The 15,046-nt window shown below is 35.6% G+C and overlaps 1 protein-coding gene across 3 annotated transcripts in view; it reads left to right on the forward strand.

The window, feature by feature from the left end:
* The window catches only part of RNGTT (RNA guanylyltransferase and 5'-phosphatase), a 200,339-nt gene that overhangs the window by 155,870 nt on the left and 29,423 nt on the right, over positions 1–15,046 (forward strand). For all 3 annotated transcript variants that reach the window (XM_006778272.2, XM_006778271.2, XM_015557684.1), the window contains one exon: positions 1,068–1,134. In XM_006778272.2, the coding sequence (XP_006778335.1) occupies positions 1,068–1,134 (67 nt within the window). The remainder of the gene's footprint in view (positions 1–1,067; positions 1,135–15,046) is intronic.

A 15,046-nucleotide genomic window follows, 5' to 3' on the forward strand; every position in this document is an offset into this window, starting at 1 on the left:
TTTGTAAGAAAGACTGAAGGGTCCCAGGTTTGATTCCAGTCAAGGGCATGTACCTGGGTTGCAGGCACAACCGCAGGAGGGGGTGTGCAGGAGGCAGCTGATCGGTGTTTCTCTCTCATTGATGTTTCTGACTCTCTGTCTCACTCCCTTCCTCTCTGTGGAAAATCAATAAAATATATTTAAAAAAAATTGTCTTCTACATTCTCAGAACTTTCCTTAATTTCTCCCTCTGTTTTACCCACCCTTCAAAGCTAAGCCCAAACCCCACCTATTTAAATGTTTTCAGCTCCCTCCATAGTAAGTTCCTCTTACTTCACTACTTTGTAATGGCAAATACACTTATTAGAGGCCACCTTTTGTTAGGGTTAATTATTTATGTGTCTGGTTTTCCTGTTAGATTTTGGGACCTAATTATTTAGGATTGTATTATTTTCTGTAGTTCAAAGTACAGACATACAATGAGTGTGTTCTGAGTTGAATCCTTATGTATTTTTAAATATATGTATTACTTTATTTAATGCTTCTCCAGAGACACTATGTAGTAATTTTGCTAGAATTAGTAATATATTAGACTGTTCTACATTTATGTTTTCATTCTCAACGTGTATCCACTATTTTCTGAAGTATAAGAATTATTTCTTACCCTAGCCAGTTTGGCTCAGTGGATAAAGTGTTGGCCCATGGACTGAAGGGTTCTGGGTTCGATTCTGGTCAAGGACACATACCTCCATTGTAGGCTTAATCCCTGGCCTTGGTTGGGGCACGTGTGGGAGGCAACCAATTGATGTGTCTCTCTCACATCGATGTTTCTCTCTGTCTCTCTCCTCCCTTTCACACTCTGTAAAAATCAATGAAAAACTATCCTCTGGTGGGGATTAAAAAAAAAAAAAGAATTATTTCTTTGCTGGTTATTATCCCATAGTGCAATAATTGTCCAAAAGACAATAATTGCATAGATATTCATTTTTTACTATTTGTTTTATTTTTAATCTATTATATAACTTTGATGATTATGCAACCTTACATTTAAGAGTATTTTTAAAATGATGCATTTTATTTTTTTGTAGGTTGCTTCCTCAGAATGTTGGACTTCTTTATGTTGGAGGTTATGAAAGACCCTTTGCACAAATCAAGGTATGATTGTTCATTTTCCAGTATACTTTTCCTAGATGTAGTTCACTTGTTCAGAACTCACTAAAAATCTGCAAATAACCATCAACATATAAAATATATTGTGTTTGTGAACAGTGACTTATATTTGCTTTTTATGATTTTGCATATCTCTGCTGAAGAAGTAAATCAGTTTTGTGAAGAATTATTTAAATATTTTTGCCCATAGTAGAGTTGATTTTGATGAAAGTACTTCAGTGATTAGTTAAGAAGAGTCAAATTTAGAGCCACTGATTAATCTTTTAGATTACACCTTTTGCCCTTAAAATTTTGACAGCTTTATTGAGGTAATTAACATACAAAAAAGTGTACATATATAAAGTATACAACTTGATAAATTTTGATATGCTTACATATCTGAAATCATCACCCCCAAAGTTTCCCAGTGCCCCTTTGAAATCATTCTCCTTCCCCTGCCTTTCCTTTTTCCCTTTCAGTCCTCAGGTGACCACTGATCTGATTGTATCATTATAGATTAATGTACATTGTCTAGAACAGGGGTGGGCAAACTTTTTGACTTGAGGGCCACAATGGGTTCTTAAACTGGACCGGAGGGCCGGAACAAAAGCATGCATGGAGTGTTTGTGTGAACTAATATAAATTCAAAGTAAACATCATTACATAAAAGGGTACAGTCTTTTTTTTCTTAGTTTTATTCATTTCAAACGGGCCGGATCCGGCCCGCGGGCCGTAGTTTGCCCACGGCCGGTCTAGAATTTATCTCTCTGTATAAAAGCCTAAGCAACCGGCTGGTAGCTATGATGTGCACTGACCACCAGGGGGCAGATGCTCAATGCAGGAGCGGAAACCACAGTCATGGAAACATGGAACAGACTGATGAATTTCAGAGGGAAGGGGGAGGGGGAGGATGGGAAGAGATTAACCAAAGGTCTTATATGTGTACTAGAGGCCCAGTGCACGGGGGTACCTCGGCCTGGCCTGTGGGGATTGGGCCAAAATTGGCTCTCTGACATACCCTAAAGGGTCCCGGATTGCGAGAGCGTGCAGGCCAGGCCAAGGGACTCCACCGGTGCATGAATCTGTGCATCAGGCCTCTAGTCTATACTAATAAAAGGATAATATGCTAATTAGACTGGACATCTTCCGGATGTCCGTCTGGAGAAAGCCACAGTGGCGGGGGCCAGGCAGAGGCAGTTAGGGGAGGTCAGGTCGGCAGGGGAGCAGTTAGGGGCATTAGGCTGGCAGGCAGAGGCGGTTAGGGGCGATCAGGCAGGCAGGCAGGCAAGCGGTTAGGAGCCAGCGGTTCTGGATTGCGAGAGAGATGTCCTGGATTGGAGAGGGTGCAGGCTGGGCTGAGGGGACCCCCCCCACCTCACCCCCGTGCATGAATTTCATGCACTTGGCCTCTAGCTTTATATAAGGGAAATCATACAGAATTCTGTGCCCCACCCTTCTTGGCTTATTTCTCTCAGCATAATTATTTTGGGATTCATCCATGTTGTTCCACTTATCAGTAGTTCAATCCTTTTTATTGCTGAGTAGTTATTATGTGGTTAGTGCACAATCTTTTTATTCTTTCACCTGTTGATGGACACTTGGGTTGTTTCTGCTTTTTGGCTGTTTAAAATAAAACTACTGTGAACATTAGTATACAAGTCTCTGTATGGGTATATAGTTTCATTTCTCATTGGTAAATACCTAAGATGGGAATGGCTGGGTTATGACAGTTGTATGTTTAAGAAATTGCCAACCTATGTTCCCACCAGCAGGATGTGAGAGTGCTAGTTCCTCCACATCCTCATCAACATTTGGTCAGTCTTTTTAAGTTTAGCCATTCTTGTAGGTATGTGGTGGTATTTGTAGTATTAATTTGCATCTTCTCATGTGCTTCTTTGCCATGTGCGCATCTCTAGTGAAGTGTGTGTTCCAATCTTGCCATTTTAAACTTGCTTTTTTGTTTTCTTACTGTTGAGTTTTGAGCATTCTTTGTATCTTGTGGATATAAGTCCTTTATCAGGTATGCAATTTGCATATATTCACTCCCATCAATACAGACATTATCTTAATGTAGCTTTATAATAAGTCATGCAGTCAGGTAGTATAAATCCTCCAACTTTGTTCTTCCTCAAAGTTGTTTTGGCTAACCTATAGGTTCCTTTAATTTCCATGTGAATTTCAGAATCATCTTATCAATTTTAATAAAAATGCTGGCTAGAATTTTTATTTGGATCATGTTGAATCTATAAATCAGTTAGAGGAGAAATCACATCTTAACAATATATTGAATGTTTTAATCCATGAAGACTATATATTTTTCCATTTATTTAGATCTTTACTGTCTCTCAGCAATATGTGTTGTTTCAGTGTATTGGTCTTGCAAATTTTAAAATTAATTTATCTGTAAATATTAAAAGTTACTTCAATTTTAATATTTGCATTGGTAGTATGTAAATACGATTAAATTTTGTATTTAAATCATATAGTTTTATTACACTCTATTAGTTCTAGTAGCTTTTTTGTACATTTCATAGGATTTTCTTTTTTTTAACATATATTTTTTTACTGATTTCAGAGAGGAAGGGAGAGGGAGAGAGAGAGATAGAAACATCAATGATGAGAGGGAATCATTGATTGGCTGTCTCCTATATGCCCCCTACTGGGGATCGAGCCCGCAACCCAGGCATATGCACTTGAGCGGAATCGAACCTGGGACCCGTCAGTCCACAGGCTGACTCTCTATCCACTGAGCCAAACCAGCTAGGGCTCTAGGATTGTCTATATAAGTGATTATGTCATCTAATAAAGATAGTTTTCCTTCTTTTTTTCTGATCTGGATGCCTTTTATTACTTTTCCTTGCATTATTACACTGGCTAAAACCTACACTACAGAGTTGAGTAGAAATGATGAGAATAGACATCCTTGTCTTACTCCTGATCTTGGAAAGCATTTATTTAACAAATAATTTTTTTTAGTAGTATTAGTTGAGGGTTGATCATAGATTCCATCTAGGCCTTCTTGCAAGGAAAAATGATACTATGAATGTCCAAGATAGTTATTTAAAAAAAGGTTTGAGATCATCCTTTTTCTTTGTTGTTATAGCTTTCTGTTAATGTTTTCTGAGTAGCCTATAAAATTTGTATTTTGTTTAACTTTCTGACTTTTTTTCACATTTGATTTTTGACTCCATGAACTACTTTTCTCCTATGAATTTGAGATGTGTGAGTTTAAATTTCTTTCCACTGCATTTATGACATATATATTTATGGTTTGAAAAAGGAGAATTTTTCAGATTAGACTGAACCTGAATATTCAGGATACTTAATACTGAGGAGGTTTAGCCACATTGTTGACATTTTTAAATGAAAAATCTTAATAAAAAAATCTTCACTACCATAGCATTAGCACCTCTAAATATCTCCATTAAATCGAAATACTCTTAAAAGTCCATCATCAGGATTTTAAGTTGTGGACTTCCTTAAAATTTTGATTCCTTAATGACATGCATTGAGATATACAGTATTTTTCTTCTATTTCTAATATATCTGGAGCATGAGTGAAGTTGTCAGGAGTCTCTACATAAAGCTCTTTCACTATACTGCTCACCAAATTCCTTGTATAGCCAGGATCCTATTAAGTTTCAGCCGGAATATTTTTGAAAGCCCAGTTTTTGTTTCTGTTTTTCAGTCCATTGGTTTGGAAAATCCTGTTTTTCCTTATTAGAACTGAAACAACTAAAAAGTGAGAGATATATCTGATATATTTAGGGAAGCGTAGAATTTGTTCATGTGTGTGTTTTACATGTTTTTCCAAAAACATAATCTAAGTGTGTGTATGAGGATAATTCCTCCATCACTCATCTGATTCATTAACATAACATTTTCTGTATCCAGGCCTTTCCTAACAAGCCTAGTGACAGAGGTCAGTCCTTTGTCAACCCTTTTATTCCTGGATAATCAACTCAATAGAAAAATGCCCATCATTTTAGGCCATCTTTTTCCTTTGATATTGCTCTAGGAAAGGTTTCTCTCAGACAGTGTGAAAGGATTTCTTATCCTTATTAATTATTTAAATTCCTTCATAATTCCTATGGTTCTATGAAAATGCTGCATAGATTCTTATCTAATTAGGTACTTATAAGTTAATTGAATAATAATAAAAAATCATAGTTTAAATGCTTTAAGTTAGGCTAGAAACTTAAGGTCCGTTTCTTCCCTTGCCTTATACCTGACTTCTTTTAGTCATGAAATACCACTATTTGTTAGTGTATTCCCCCCCCGCCAGCCCCCATTAAACTAAATGTAATGATACTATGTTTTGTGGCAGAGACATCAGATATAACCTTTAATAAATGGAAACTGCTTTTCTTAAGGAATATTGGTTGAAATTTTTTGAATAAATCAAGGTAGAAAATTGTTCACTGAAATATTTAGGAAAAGGAATTCTCATGCATTAACACACAGGACTTAGTATGAGTGGGTTGGTGTTAGAGGCTCTGTTAAAAAGACATGTTACAATTGTATTTTTAAAAAGGAATCCAGTTTATAAAGATTGGGAAAAGAAAAACAAAAAGGATAACAGATATTTGGACAAATGTTAAATGAGTTTATAAATTTGCTATAGCATGATAGTAGATATTTGTACTATTAGTATATAGCATGAGTCATTATAATCACTCTGCAGACATACATATAAATATCCTTCCATTATTGTCCATCTTTTAGTTTAAGTTTTCTGTCAAAGCCCTAGATAAAGATATAAGTATGTACAAACACAGAACTTCATTATAGCTTCAGACTAGTACATCTTCATGCTAGTTTCAGGTTTCATTACGTTTAGCTAAATGATTCCAACTTACCTTTTATCTTTTAACATCTATAAGTTATCTGGAAGGTTCTTTTTAAAATAAACTCAGTCTTTTTATATATAACTTTCACCCCAAGCATCAACTTTATTCTCAGATCATTGATCTCTTTGAAAATCCCAGGAATTTACATAGACACACACTTTTATTTAAAATTTCAGAGAGTTCATGGATTCCACTGAAGGGCATTTAAGGGCCCCTATTTAAGAACCCTAAAAAGTAAATACAATGTTTTCTCAAACTTTACTGCTAACCATAAGGGTATTGAAAACAAATTTAAATTTTTAGGGCAAATTTGTCATCTGAAAAAACCTGATTTTGAACATACAGAGTATTCTCTTGTTTTGTCCTAAAATATAATAAACTAAATAAAGCATAGTCATTTTATAATAAGTTGTAGTATAGAGTAAGAAAGGAATTGCCTCACTTACCCACAGCTAGTGTTGTGCAATAAATGAAGCAGGTTTCACCGTCATTCAAGACTAACTTCTTTCAACTTTATTGAGATATTGATTCTAACTGTACTGGGCTATATGTGACTTAAGCTTTTCTTAAGATATATGATTTGCCGAAACCGGTTTGGCTCAGTGGATAGAGCGTCGGCTTGCGGACTGAAGGGTCCCGGGTTCGATTCCGGTCAAGGGCATGTACCTGGGTTGCAGGCACTTCCCCAGTGGGGGATGTTCAGGAGGCAGCTGATCGATGTTTCTCTCTCATCGATGTTTCTAACTCTCTATCTCTCTCCCTTCCTCTCTGTAAAAAATCAATAAAATATATTTTTTAAAAAAAGATATATGATTTATTATACTTTTATATGCAATCTGAAATTCAAAAGGGAAGTTTTGATTAACATAACATTTTGCTTAATTCCTATTTCAAGCTGTCAGAAGTTTTTCAGAAGTCCCTAATTTTGGAGAGGGGTTGTTTCTGCCTGTCTTTGAATAATACCTTTATCTTAATTGTGTGTGTGTGTGTGTGTGTGTGTGTGTGTGTGTGTAATATTATTCATATTATTCATGGTTTATTTTTAAAGACATGTTCAAGTTTAAGCAATAGTTTACATTTTAGATTCGCTTTTCTATGTTGTTTTCTAGAACATTTCACAGTCTAGTAAAAATATTAATGTTATTCTCATAGGTTTCTTGTCCTGAAGGCTTCACTTAGCAGCCAAAATCCATAAAACCAAGAGGGATTGAAGCCTGTCAACATCACTTTTAATCAACTCAGGGGTTGTTATGAACAATCTCAAGGCCACAGGGCTGTCCTCCCCGCAGGGCTTGGTATTAGTTGCCTCTTCCAGTTCTGACAGCCAAAGAAGTGTGTGAGACTGCAAGGCTGAGTCAGACAGTTTCCACTTTGACACTGCAGAACAGCTAAGAAATGTCTTCTGTATTTTAACTATAAATTCCATGCAGCTACCATATGTGAAAAGTAAGGAATATAACCATTATTCTGAGGCACTTATTTTTTAATCAACATAGTAGTTTTCCCTTATCAATGGGGGGATATGTTTTAAGACCCCTAGTGCAGTGGTCGGCAAACCGTGGCTTGCAGCCACATGTGGCTCTTTGGCCCCTTGAGTGTGGCTCTTCCACAAAATACCACGTGCGGGCGCGCATGTACAGTGCGATTGAAACTTCGTGGCCCATGCGCAAAAGTCGGTATTTCGTGGAAGAGCCACACTCAAGGGGCCAAAGAGAGTTGCATGTGGCGCGCAAGCCGCAGTTTGCTGAGCCACAGTTTGCCAACCACTGCCCTAGTGGATGTCTGAAAATAAGGATAACATCAAACCCTGTATTTACTACTAGAGGCCTGCAGTCCGGGTCTCCTTGGAGGATTCTGGACAGCTGGTTTTGGCCTGATCTCACAGGCCAGGCTGAGGGACCCCACTGGTGCATGAATTCGTGCACTGGGCCTCTAGTATACTGTAATAAAAGTTATGTGAATGTGATCTCTCTCAAAATATCTTAATATTCTGTCCTCACCTTTCTTCTTCTTGGGATGATGTGAGATGAAAAGGCCTATGTGAGGGTAACTTGAATATGAGCAGTGATTGTCTGATAACTGAGATGCCTATTAAGTGACTTCAGAGCAGGTAGTGTATACAGAGTGGATATCGTGTCCGGGGCGGGACAGAGTGGGAAGTTGCAAGGTTTTATCATGGTACCCAGAACAGCTTACAATTTAAAACTTAAGAGTTGTTTTTTTCTGGAATTTTCTGTTTAATATTTTTGAACTGGAGTTGACTGAGGGTAACGAACCATGGAAAAACAAAACTGTACATAAGAGAGACTACTGTGCGGTTGAGTTATTCTCTGCCCCAGAGCCTGGTTCTGTCTGCTGAGAGCCTGGGTGTCATTAGTCTCAGTGTCATACAGTAAGCTTCCTGAGCTTGAATTTTTAAAAATTTCTTTATAGCTAAGGAAATATGATTGATATTTGTATTCACATACATATGTAATAGATGTAAAGAAATCATGATCTCTTCTTTATTTTTAATTTCATATTGGAAAACTCATCAAATCACCCCTCAGACTTTTTTCAATTAAAAAGGAGTTAGAATATTTTTCCTTTAAGGTATATTGAACTTAGATGGTTATTTATTACTTAAAAATACTGTTGAGATAACTAATGACTTATTCAGGTTGGTTTTTTTTTAATCCTCTCCTGAGGTTATGTTTTTATTGATTTTTTTTTTTTTTTAGAGAGAGAGGAAAGGGGGGGGAGAGAGAGAGAGAGAGAGAGAGACAGATCACTTGCCTCCCCTGTGCACCCTGACTGGGATTGAACCTGCAACCTCTGGTATACAGGATGACGCTCCAACCAACTGAGCCACCCTGCCAGGGCTTATTCAATTTTAATTTTTGGGTAAATTAAATTTAAAGATAAACTATTTATTTGAGTTCCATCTATTATGAAATACTGAAAAAAAGGGAAAACTGGTTTGTTTTGTTTACTATCTTTTAGAAAATATGTGGCTTATTAGGTCAACACTTTTTTACTAAAATAAATTATATAACATTCATATTTTAAATCTCTCAAATATCTGAAGTATTTCATCAGGTAAAGATGCAGTTCCCTAGAACTTAGTATTCTAGTTTAGTGGCTTACAAACTTCTGACCATGACCTGTAGGACTGTAAGAAATGTTTTTCTGTTGCAATCCAGTACATATACAGTACATTTACACACACAAAATGTAAAACCAAAGTTTTAGAATAAATGTGATGCGATAGCTGTCTTTTCTATTCTATTCTGTTTACTTGTCAGTTAGTTTGGTTTTTAAATGCTAGTCTCAACCCACTGGATTAACTTCTGTCTTGGAAAATGGGTCACGACTCAGGAGTTTGGCAGCCACTGCTGCCGGGTAAGACTTGTCCTGCCATATGCTTTGGCAGGAGAATGCCATATTCACACAGCCCAGATGATAGTGGAAGCTTTCCTGCTCCTGAGCCTATGAGAGCCCTGGAAGTGGCTTTGGAGGGGAAGAAAATGATGAAATGTCATAGTTCCTGTGAAGAGGGAGGAGGAAAGTACAGGAAAATATAAATGAGAAACAAATTAAGATATTTTATAAAGCTAGAAAAATCCGTTTTCTGTTTCAAAAAATTCCTGATTTTTAAGAACAGAAAGGAGCCTACTCTGTCTTCCAAATGATTCTGTGTATTTTGAGGCTAGAGAAATAAAGGTAAGATCGCCTCCCTTAAATGAAAAAAAAAAAAAAGAAAGAAATGGAGATGAGTGAGAAACTGAGAGAAAGCAATAGAATCAGATCTTGATTTGTGTGACATATTCTATGGCTAAGTTTTCTGTAATACTATAAAGTAAGAGGCCAATTTTCAGTGTCTCATATTGCAGTGATAAGGGCAGATGTTGTTATCCCTTTGTTGAATACAGATTCATAAAGCAAAAGAAATTAAACAACAAAACAAGTCCTATTGGAAGCCTGCTTCTCTGCAATAGCTATTAATTTTCTGATACCCTTTTATCCTGCACACTTGCTGACAGAGTGCTTCAGGGTCTGCTCGGCTCTTAGGTGAGCCCATATTGTAACTTGAATGCACTGTTTACTAGTCATATAGTAATTGCAGACTAGGGTTCCAAAAGTATTCTGGAGTAGTGGTTCTGCCATTTTTACCAAGGTGCTTTTGGCATTATTAATGTCAAAACTGAGGAACACTTGAAGCCTGTAGTCACACGTTTCAGTTTCATTATTCGTTTCTTCACTTCCTTAGGAAACGTATCTACAAGATTATAAGCTTCGTAGAGGCTGAGCTGTGTCTTATGCACTTTCTGTGCATTTAGCGTCTTGCCTGAGAGAGAAAAGCACTAAACATTTAACATCATTATTGAAGAATGCCTAGAAAAGCAAGTGGTATTTTTAAATTGAGCTATAATTGACATATAACATTATATTAATTGCAAGTGTACAACATGATTCGATATCTGTATACATTATGAAATGATCATCACAATAAGTTGAGCCAAACCAGTCCCGGCAGTGATGGGAACTTTTAAGGTGTACTCTCAGCAACATTCAAATATATAAATACAGTATTATTAAGTATAGTCACCATACTGTACATTGCATCCCCATGACTTTTTGTTGAATTGATTTTTATATAGACAGAGAGAGAGAAAGACATTGATTTGTTGTTCTACTTATTTATGCATTCTGACTAGGGATGGAACCTGCAACCTTGGCATATCTGGACTATGCTTTAACCAACCGAGCTACCCAGCCAGGGCATGACTTGTGTTTTTTTTTAAATAATTAGAAGTTTGTACCTTGTGACCCTCCCACACACACTCCCATTTTACCACTTCCCACCCCATCTCTGGCAACTACCAATCTGTTCTTTTGTATCTCTGAGTTTGTTGGGTTTTTTTTAAGCCATTAAGTATTTACCATAAAGTTCATCAAAGTATTAAAAACTCTGGTTCTAGTTACATACAAATTTATAAGGTAGGAAATATACTACCTTAAAACTTTATTTTCTAATCTCCTCTTACATCTTGAGTTGGGATATCTTTGAGGCAGTATAAATTAATTTTATTTTCTAATTTAAGATTGTGGTTGTAAATTAAAGATGAGTAACTTTATTTGCAATGTAGATTTTGTGAATACATTATTCTGAGAACATTTTAATTATAGTCCTCAAATTAATTTTCGATTAACAAAGTTAGCATTTTTCTTAGCTGAAAATTCCAGTAGCTTTCAATTTCTCTTGATCTAAACACTTTATTTAAAAATATTATAAATTATTTTAGCATATTCTAGTTTTTTTAGAAAAGTAGGTTTATATCAAGCAGAGTTCTCATTAAACATGGTTTGAAAATAAAAAAGAATAAACAATTGCTCTTTTTGTAATTTTCTAATGTTCTCAAAAAAAAAATAGGTGGTGTCATACTTACTTAGTTAGGTATTTATAATGCAATGACCCTTCTATGTTAGTGAAAGGAAATAATATCCCGTCGTGTTTTTCCTACCAATATTTTACTTCTAAAAAGAAGTGGTTCTTTGACTTGAATTTCAAAGGCACTGATAACCATGCAAATATAAAAGATCATATCTAAAATGATTATTGCTGAGGTCATATTTCTGACAAATAATACCACAGTTTTTTATCTAGATTTATATTAGACACCTAGAAGTTATATGTGTTTTATTTATTCGCACAGAAGGAGAAAAATAATTTCTCCAGTAAATAGTCAGTTATGAAGAAATATGCATTTGTCATCTTGGCTAATAATGTTTCAATAATGGCATTTGAGATCATTTGACTATCCAGACTAAATTGCAATATTTTAGAATCAGATTTGACTTTCCAAGTCTTAGTTAATAAAAGTGGCTATCTAATGAAAAATTCATTTAATACAAAACTTTTCTTTTGGTTAAGGGAGACTGAGAATTTGAAAAGCAAATAATATAAAAATATTTAAATTTAATGTATCCCTATTGTATAATAATTTTTTATTTTTATCATCAAATGCTACAAGCACATTGATATCGCTTTGGATATTTCATATTTTTTTTCTTCTTTTAAGTATTTGACAACTTTCTAACATAAAAAAAGAAAACAGGATAATTTGTTTAAAACCAAAAGTGTAAACAGTTATAGTTAGTAATGTTATCAAATAGAAAGATATAATAGCCAACATTTGTTGAGCACAATAAGTCAGGCACTGTTCTAATTAATGTTTAAGCAACCTATAAAGTGTACCTGCCCTTCGCATTTTCCAGCTTAACAGATCAGGAAGGCATACAAGACTGAGTGGCAAACCCAAGGTCTACTGTCAAAAGATAGTACATTGCTTCCTATGATGTAGTATTGTAGAGTCTACTACTTAGTGTATACTAGTTACTATTTATGTTGCATTTTTATCCTGTGCAGTATGTTTTTATAGTCCCTAAAGCCTTTCTGAGTTTTGTTTGCACAGTAAGGTCAAAATTACCCCTATAGTTAAGACACTGACTGGGCTAAATGACTTGACCAAAGGAAATGTGGTCCCACCACAAGGATTAAGATAGTGGCTGTGGTTTGTTTACATAAAAAGAGATGGGGGGTATAAAGAGCTCAAAGCTATAATCTCACCTCTGCCACTATTTAGTCATTGTTGCGTATTTATGTTAATCAGTTGTTAATAGCAAGAGCTGAGAGTTCTTGTATTGGGAACATTTGTGAATCTCTGAGATATTAAAAGGCTTCTAATTACAACCAAAAACAGAAAGTTTCCTTTCTGTTCCCAGAGCATCTGTTTTGAAGTTTATTGTGTCATATATTTCTCCTCAGCCTTTGGAAGGACCGATCCTACTTGTAGTTTTTCTCTTGCATTAAATGCTTATTTTACATTTATTACTTCTTTTTTTAAAAAAATATATTTTATTGATTTTTTATAGAGAGGAAGGGAGAGGGATAAAAAGTTAGAAACATCGATGAGAGAGAAACATCGATCAACTGCCTCCTGCACACCTCTTACTGGGGATGTACCCGCAAACAAGGTACATGCTCTTGACCGGAATCGAACTTGAGACCCCTCAGTCCACAGGCTGACGCTCTATCCACTGAGCCAAACCGGTTAGGGCTACATTTATTACTTCTTGATATCCAAGAGATTTGGGTGAAAGTATTGTATATTTATAAATTTGAAACAGTCTCTAGAAATCTACTTTATTTCTTTCTTTTTTTTTTTTTTTTTTTACTTTATTTCTTTAAAAAAGAACCAGCTGATAGAAAATCAGGTATATAAACAAATCAGCTGAATATCTTGAGTGCTCTGATTAGCTCAGAAAGAAAAAGTTATTATCTCATTTGTGATACATTTTTTTTTCCAACCAGGTGTGGCAGTTTTGCTAGGTATAGTGAAAAGCAGATTCTTATTTCTGGCTCAAAGTTAAGTAAGCTTTATAAGCGTATCTGAAATAAAAACATTTAATGTTTTTCAAGGAAGGCAGGGAGAGTTAAGGCAGAGGCATAGAAATTGCTCTTCCCCTCTCTCATCAATCCATGCCTATGGTCTTTAAGATAACTTGTTATGTAAAATTATTTATTTATCTAAGATGCACCTACACTGAATTTATCTGGAAAATAAAAAAGTCAATATTAAGGAAAAAATTGTAAATGGAAGATTATAAGAGAGGGTTTCCCATGCCAGCAAAAGTTACTGGCGTGCCATGTTTGGCACGCGTGCCAGGGGTTACCCATCCCTGCACTAGAGAATCTTTCTTAATATGGCTAGTTACATCTTCGAACTGACAGTCCAAGTCATGGAAGAGCTTGCCTTCCTATAGTTTTATTTTTCGTCTTCTTTTTTTTATACATTCTTGGGAAGTTAAGATTAAGCCTATTTTTTGCAGAATTGTGTTCTGGATTAAAAAACAACAGCAGATTGATTAATTCAAGTTTGTTCAATAGAGATTTTTATTGTGAGAAAGAAATCAGTTCATTATACCCTTTTCCCCACTGAAGGTGGTAACTACCCTTTGTTGTTTCATTCACAGCTTCTTCGGGGAGTTATCTTCAAAATTGTGACTTTAAAAACAGTATCAGGAGTCTATTGTTGAGTTAAAAGTAAATATAATTATTCATAATTAATACATAAATAAATATAAAAATCTAGCTGCTATAGTGTACCATTATCGTTAAACATTCCTTTCAGTGTTTCTGCTTGATAATAAGGAAGCAGAAACCTGTACTTTAGTGATATACCACACAATAATAGAATTTTCAGATTTCTGGTTTGACATGTATTATAGTATTTAGATGAGAAAACTGAGACACAGAGAGGCTAACAGCCAATAAATGATACATTTGGAATTGGACCCCAGGTGTTTTGACTCTTTAAGTCCATCTCTTTGGCCTTACAACACGATTTTGTATAAATATTGCTGACTTAAATTTTTCATTCAAGAATGTTGATCACATATTTCAAGGGATCAGCCCATACGACAATGCATGGAAAGACAAATAAACAACTTTTATAGATGTACAAGACAGTTAAAAACTTCGATTGTCCCATATCATTATTATTTAATAAAATATTTCCCATGTAGCTTTTTATTTTTCGTCTTCTTTTTTTTATACATTCTTGGGAAGTTAAGATTAAGCCTATTTTTTGCAGAATTGTGTTCTGGATTAAAAAACAACAGCAGATTGTTTTTTACGTTAATGTTTTTCTTTGACATATTAGAAGTATTCCTACCATCTTAAAGTGCTCTGTAACATATATAACTTTTATTTTGAGTATCATATTGGGCTTTTTGCCTATCCTATCTAATAAAAGAGAAACATGGTAATTAGCCGTACCTCCGCTACTCTTCCCATTGGCTAATCAGGGTGATATGCAAATTAACTGCCAACCAAGATGGCGGCCGACAGCCAGGCAGCTTGAAGCGAACAGGAGGCTTGCTTGCTTCAGTGACTGAGGACTCCAACGTCCCCCGCCTGCCGCTGCTGGCCTCTGAGCTTACAGTTTGAAACATTGTTACAAACATAGAGGCTAAACAAAACCCCAGAAACCTGCTTTCAGCCAGCCGGGATCTCAGAGCTGGAG

The sequence above is a fragment of the Myotis davidii genome, unplaced genomic scaffold (assembly GCF_000327345.1).
Source record: "Myotis davidii unplaced genomic scaffold, ASM32734v1 scaffold269, whole genome shotgun sequence".
Taxonomy (NCBI): domain Eukaryota; kingdom Metazoa; phylum Chordata; class Mammalia; order Chiroptera; family Vespertilionidae; genus Myotis; species Myotis davidii.